We start from the raw sequence: 7,542 nt of genomic DNA, 5'->3' as shown, positions 1-7,542 counted from the left end.
TATATAATAAGTTATCATATGAATTTTACAAAATATTTTAAAAATTAAATTAGATGATTGTAATAAACATGATTTTCCTTCATTTTAATTTTCCTAATCATATTCAATTATTACAAATCAATAAAGTAATATTATAAGATAACTATATTTATAATACATAAAATATTACTTATAAAACTTATAAATTTAATTAATTAATATCCGCGCAGCGCGCGGGCCATAATCTAGTATGTTTTTATTTTAAGAACTAAATTGAGTCTAGCCGTTATTTTTATTGACTTAAGCGAATTTTCATGTAAATAGATCGTTAATTTAGTCTAACCCTAATTTAGATCCTTTTACTCTTGTGTCAAATCTTATACGTGAAGCAAAATACTAGTATAACAATAATACACTACAAGTGAAAAAAAATAAAATAAAATAGGAATTTCCTTAAAGAGAAAATGTGATATAATGACTCACATTTAGATAGGAGTGACTATTTTGCTTTTTTTGACTGAAAAACTGTCTTTTAACAAAAGCAACATTGCGATGTTGAAAATTAGTAGACATAAAATTGATGCACTCCCTCGTAATGGCTCCAAATTCAGTTTCGTCCCGATGAGATTCATTCATGCTGTTTAAGGATTACATTATGTAGTTGAAGTTGGGTGCATCCACGGTAGTGCTTGCCACGACCCCAGAGCCTAGGAGTGACTATATATTGTTATTCTCTAAAATATGATGAAATTTCGATATGTTAATTTGACTATCAATTAGGTAGAAAAAAGACAAGTTTGGACTCCATTAACATCTACCGGATGTATAAATTCGATATTAATTTTGTGAAAAACACACCAACAGATCCTAGAATATAGTACAACTAAGTATATAACATTATCCATAGGTTACTCTATGCCACAAAAGTAAAGCTTGGATTTCCACCAAGGGAGTTTACTATTCAGATTGATACCAGAAATGACGTCTTATGGGTTAACTATAATCCTTGTATTGGTTGCTCTCATTCCAATGGAGTTGGGGTCAGGATTTTCAATTTCCATCATTGCTTTTTTACTACAAATATACTTACTTGTGGTGTAGTGTTTATTTTGTGGCCTTGGGAACCAAGATTTAGATTTGGAGCTTAACATTTGTTGTTTGTTGCGTTGTATCCAATTTTTTTTGACACAACTAGTTCATCCACGGCTGCACTAGTACATTGCTCGGACCCAATATGCCCTCTCGCGGTTAAAGGTGCGCAAGTTAAATGCTCTCATAAGGATAAGCATAACCAGTGCAACTACTCTTTTCTATTTCAAGATGACAGTACTACCTCCGGGTTTTATATCTTCGATGACATGTATTTTCACAAGATCATCGGGAAGTCTTCTCCGACTAGTGTTAACTCCTCAACCACCATTCTCTTTGGGTGAGAAACTCCTACGTTTATTTATTGTGGACAATTATAAATATTTGTGTATCCTTTGTGGGATTCATAACATATAGAAATTAAACTTGGATAGGTGGGTGAAGGGAGCCTATTCTTGTAGAGGGAACTGTTCGACATGATTTGTAGGACTGAAAATTAGAGAGAATGTTGGGAGAGGAGAGTGGGATTAAATTGGTAATGCAGGTTTTGTCAATAAGTTAATTTTTTTTAATAAAATGGAGAATTGGTAAATGGTGGGATTTGCTTATCTTCTCTGATAGTTTTTTCTTTCATTCCCGTGTTTTTGTTAATACTAATACTTAATATGGATTTTGATAAACTTTATTGGATGGTGTTTTGGAAATAGGTGTAGCACCCATGTATCTGGAATTTTGACCAAGACGGCAACAGCGATTGATGAAATCTTTGGGTTTGGCCCTAGTGATGTATCAGTTGTATCACAATTGTCATCACAAGGAAAAACACCCAAAGTTTTCTCTCACTGTTTGAAAGGAAATGGCAAAGGAGGAGGAATTCTAGTTATTGGTGAAATTTTGGAGCCCAGTATTGTTTATAGTCCAATGGTCCCATTGCAATATGTTCTCTTCTGCTTTGCTTTTCTCTTTTGCTTTCCTCAATTTGTGGTTCATTTCTTTCCTCTTCAGTTTAGTTATGTTTTTTCATCTATAAAATTTCATCACATGGTACACCCTTGTTTTGTTTGAATCAACTTAGCAGTGGATAAGCATTTTAAAATATTTTTATTTAATTGAATGTAAAAGGTCATATTGCTAAAAATCAGTTTAAAATGTTTCTTGTGTTGTTTTTTTCTTGTATTTTCTTACTCTTAAGGTGATATTTTGCAGTATAATTGACTAGTATTTTCCTTTTTAATTAAATCTCAGGTTTCATTACGTCTTAAAACTCCATAGCATTTCTGTCAATGGGTATCTTCTTTCAATTAATCCAGCAGTATTTGCAACATCGTACGACCAAGGAATTGCAGTTGACAGTGGTACAACATTGGCATATCTTATTCAAGAAGCTTATGATCCTCTTGTTAATGCCGTAAGATTTCTTGTACCCCGCTCAAAACATTGCAATATTCAACTTTGTTGGACATATTATTCTCTTTTGCCTATTCTATGACGAGGAATCAGCCTTGCAAGAAAATATTGTGGATATGCTCTTACTCTTTGGTTTGCTTGTCTCATGTTTTGTCTATTTCCTAAAATCACTTGCCATTTTTCCATTGAGTTAATATGGATTCTCAAGTTCTTGTCTTATTGGCTGATATTAAATATTATTACGTTGGATATAGATAGATTGTGAACCATTCATTGATCTAGTCAATAATTCTTTTTAGTTTAAAATCTAGAAATGACTTAGTAGAGACTTGTATATCTTCAATATTTTAGAAATTAAATATCGTATTGAGGTTTAATCTTTTTGTATATAATTTTTATTAATTTTCTTAAAAGGGGGTTAGCTTATTTCTCTCATATTTTATGAATGATTTTGATCTTTAACATATACTGATGTTTAGTTTCCTGAATGTGTAGATAACTACTGCTGTGTCACATCTTGGCAGCCATGCTATTTCAGAAGGAAGTCCTTGCTGTCTGGTTTCAACCAAGTAATCACAAATATAATATTTGTTATGAAGAGCTTTATATACTTCATATGAAAAAAGTGTTTATTCTATTAGGATTTCTGAATATCTAATTAAATATTGTGTTTATTACATATTCAGTATAGATATTTTTCCTTCAGTCAACTTTAACTTTGTGGGTGGAGCGCCCATGGTTCTAAAACCAGCACAATACCTTGTGCGCAATGATTTCATGGTATGCATTGAAGTATTTATGTTAAGCTCTGGTTATATTCTTGCATATAAGTAACTTATTCTCTGGAATTGTGTGTCACTGATGTGAAAATATGCTTTACCAGTTCGCTTCAACGTGGTGCATTGGTTTTCAAAAAACACAAGGTGGACCTTCAATGTTAGGAGGTAAGATGGTGGACAAATTTAAACAAACTATGAGTGCTGCAAAGAATTGGGAAAAAATATATAGAATTCTCTCATTTCATTATTAAATGGAAACTTTTATAAATGGTAAAATATTCTAAAGATGTCTTATGTTTCTGTTGATAATGGAAAACACATGATGATAATGATTAAATTCTAATTATCATCATTCAATTTGATTTCAATATATATTTAAAATTTTATGTCTGTTCTCCATTTGTTACAACAATCTAATTTCCAAAAAAGATGCCAATATACTATATATGTTCAAGTATATTAATAATAAATTATGCTCAAGTAAGTTGATCATAAATTGTCTTTTACATGATGGAAGTATGGTAATAATAAATTAACAAGTATGATTTTATCTTACACATATCTTGTCTTAAAAGATAGGATAGTTGTTTATGACCTGGATAATCAACGCATAGGATGGACCGACTATGATTGTAAGTTCACCATTTGAATTGTTATTTTTTGCAAGAAATATAAGTTCCTTCAATATGTCTTACAATTGAAAACTCTTTTTAGGTTCTATGCCAGTCAACATCTCTGTGACCCGGAGCAAGGATAAAAAGATTAATCGTAGAACAAAACGATCGGGTGCCAGCAGCTTAGAGATAAGGATTCTCAACACGTTATTACATGTAACCTTTGTAGCTTTTCTTATGCACATATTATATTCTTCATGAAGGAAAGATATGTTGTAAATTGTGCTAGAAATAAATAATTTAGGAATGTTCGTATGTACACGTTCATTTGAGAAGTTTGAGAGGCTAATGAAACAAATGACTAGGATGGGTGGATATGTAAAGAGAGTTGAAATTAACATTCAGCATTCTCATCGAGTGAATCCAACCACATAATTTATTGTAATGTGCCAGATTAATTTTATTTGTTATGCTATATGATCCATTCTTAGTACAGGTAAATATGATAATAACTAACTAAAGTTTATAGACACTGATCTGATTCATTATGTAGCTTTCTTTTTGCCGCTCTAAATTCCAACCATGTCATGCAACTCCAAATATCATTGCAATCTCCTCATAAGCCCAACCCTATTGCATTTTCCCATTATCTTATTTCATTTTGAAATCTCTTTTTATTTTGATATTAATTAATGAAATTTGTATCGATTATATATTACCAACAAACCGTAATTTCTATTAAACAATTTCATAGTGTTTTAAATATATAACTAGTGGCTAGTTCAAAATAAAAAACAAGACATAAATTTGATCTAATTATTTTTGCATAGAATTGAAAATTTACACTTCTATTGATGCAACTTGAACTTTTTCAGTCTGAGTTGAATGTTAGAAGCTAAGTCTTCTCTTTTCCCACTTTGGTTTCTTCTCTAAAGATGTTTTCTCATTCTATCATGCTCATCTCTTTTGATAATAGATTTGATTTATTAGTTATTTCAATCTATGTCATGATGTATGCATATCTTCATAATCTCTTTAAATTTCATTGTCCGGTGATTTTGACAATGTTTCTAATGCATTGGGGGAGTCTTATATTTTGTAGCTATATTTCACAGTTTTAGAGAAGATAAGAATAAAATCCTCGTCTAACTAGATGAAGAAAATCCATGGTTCCATTTCTATTATATATGTTCCTCACTTAACTTGTCTTATAATTATTTTCTTCGAATAACAAAACACATGAGAGTTATTACAACATGCTATTGTCAAGTGAAGCGAATTTAAGGTTTAGGCTAATGAGGGAAGTAAATTTAATCTATGTGATGCCAAACTAAATTATTGAATAACATAATATAACAATTCCCAGATAAATAATATAATATAACATAATACCTTCAAATTAAAATGGAAAGATGTCGATTGCAGATGTTTTCAGATGATGAGATCAATTTAATGCAACATGATAAATAGAAAAGCCTATATAACAATTCACAAGCAATTAGATCAATAATAGAAAAACAAATTATTATTGAAAATAAAAGAAATAAAGAGGAATGAATATTTCTACTGTCTAGACTATAGAGTCAAGCTCCTACAGGGGACTATACTATGCTCTATAAAATAAAATATGTTTGGTAATCATATTCTTAAAATCTATATTATATTAGAAATTAAAAATAAAATAAAAACTTGTTTGATAGTATATTAGAGATGAATATGGTTTATGCATGTACTTCATGCCTGCATCTTTCCAGTGTTCTTTTCAAAAATTTGATTTGTGAAGTGTTACAATTTTGTCATTAATGAAAACAACATGTTTTGTGTGTGTTTTCGGTTATGTATTCAAGTATAAAAAAACGAATAGGAAAAGGGAAAACATGTATCACCTATTTTGCTTTTTTGCTTTTAAAAACCATAATTTTGAAAATTGTTTTTAAAAGTTTTATTGCAAAACTATACATTCAAACAAGTTTTTTCTTTTTAAAAACTAAATTAAATAGACCCTGATTCAATGATTTTTTTTTTAGATATCCCATAATTTTATCCTCCACCCTATATAATAAACTCCACTAACTACTAATTTTTTTCCATGACTCTAACTAGACCTACAGATACATGTAATGATATAACTCATTTGCTATCATATTTGCTTGAATGTATGCACATTAATTTCCTTCTAGAATAACACGGTGTACGGCAACGTTTTAATTTTTCGATAAAATCTATTTGTATTTATAGTCATCAACTACACAATATGTAGCCCTCATAGTTTCTAACCAAACTTCTAAAGTCAATTTTACTTGAATTTATAAAAGCACTACCATCGATATTTTGAACCATGGTATTTGCATCATCATGCTGCCACTAAACCTCACAGGAGGGCTATTTGCTTTAATTAAAAATGTCATTTTACATTTTTAAATTAATTTTATCAAATATTTTAATTAACTTAACTACTATAAATTATAAGTTTGCAGTTATTAACAAATAACATTAAGCTTAATTCTTGTTGTTAGAGGATAAGTGCCCTTATCTTCATCTTCTTTTTTGTTTAATATCTGTGTGTTTGATTTGAAACTTTTGTTTAATATTTATGTGTTTGATTCGAAATTTTTGTATCGTGAATTTTCTCTATAATTTTCTTTATACTGAGTATTTTGAAATGTCTATAAAAACTAGAATTGAGGGAAATACTCAAGATTTGGTATCTGAGCCCAATTAAAAGAAAATAAGACATTTACAATGTCAAATAACATTATTAGTCTTTAATTATATATGTAGTTGTTTTATTCAGCTATAGCTTCACTATTTTTCAAGAAGTTTGGATGATGATGAAAAATGAAAATATGCAGTTGATATAAAAGTTGGCGGTGAAAGAAAAAAGAAAAAGAAAAAGAAATAAGTTTGATAATTCTATATGTTTTATAATTCATTATGTACATTTTCGTTTAAATAATTTGTTTTTGATCAACAAAATAGTTTATTTGAAGTTGTTATGTCTATTTTTGTACATTTATAGATTGATGTGTGGCTTTCTCTTGTTCAAACAAGAAACCTCGACAACACATTTATAGTTTATTTAAAAATGTATTCGATTAATTAAACATATATATTTACATGTTTTCTATTATATTAAAACAAGAAAAATAATGTATTGGGACACTCATTGTTTAATGTATTCACTATAATTACTTTTAGCTACACGTTGAGTGTCACTAATTATGACTGAAAAAAAAATGACATATACCTATTGTCACTAACTGTAGGTAAACGATTTAAGAAAACAAATTTATCCCTTGTTTCTTTTTAATTTAATTTCTCATTTCCCTCGAATCAAAATATGTTTTTTATTTTTACTTAATTGAGTCCGTCAGTAAATTATTGGCTATATACTTTATTATTTTATAAAATAAATATTTTTTTTAAATTAATTTTCACGATAAGTCGATAAGTAAAGTTAAAAAATATTCCACGTGTTTGTGAAAAAAAGTTTCTTTTTTCATTTATCATAATTTCTATGTGGTGGGTAGTATAAAAGTATTTTTAATTTTTTTTAAAGAAGATTTATTTTATTTTTTCTAATAGAAACATTTTGCCCTTCTCCTCTCAAAAGCACTCTCCTTTTTTGAAAAGTCATCTCCAAAACACTTTCCGTTCACTCAAAACACACTCTT

At 29.1% G+C, this 7,542-nt stretch overlaps 1 protein-coding gene across 1 annotated transcript; it reads left to right on the top strand.

The window, feature by feature from the left end:
• Window positions 1-886: 886 nt before the first annotated feature.
• On the top strand, window positions 887-4,129 carry LOC101508346 (aspartic proteinase 36-like; the record flags this gene model as incomplete). The annotated part of the gene is made up of 9 exons (XM_004516683.1): window positions 887-1,027; window positions 1,154-1,408; window positions 1,776-2,006; window positions 2,317-2,476; window positions 2,971-3,044; window positions 3,162-3,267; window positions 3,359-3,419; window positions 3,815-3,886; window positions 3,969-4,129. Coding segments are annotated over 9 exons (1,261 nt in total), but the record flags the coding sequence as incomplete, so codon positions are not given.
• Between the last annotated feature and the right edge of the window lie 3,413 nt (window positions 4,130-7,542).

Source organism: Cicer arietinum, unplaced genomic scaffold (genome assembly GCF_000331145.2).
Source record: "Cicer arietinum cultivar CDC Frontier isolate Library 1 unplaced genomic scaffold, Cicar.CDCFrontier_v2.0 Ca_scaffold_988_v2.0, whole genome shotgun sequence".
NCBI classification, from domain to species: domain Eukaryota; kingdom Viridiplantae; phylum Streptophyta; class Magnoliopsida; order Fabales; family Fabaceae; genus Cicer; species Cicer arietinum.
The sequence above is the reverse complement of the archived record's forward strand: the minus strand, read 5'-3'. Positions and strand labels throughout refer to the sequence as shown.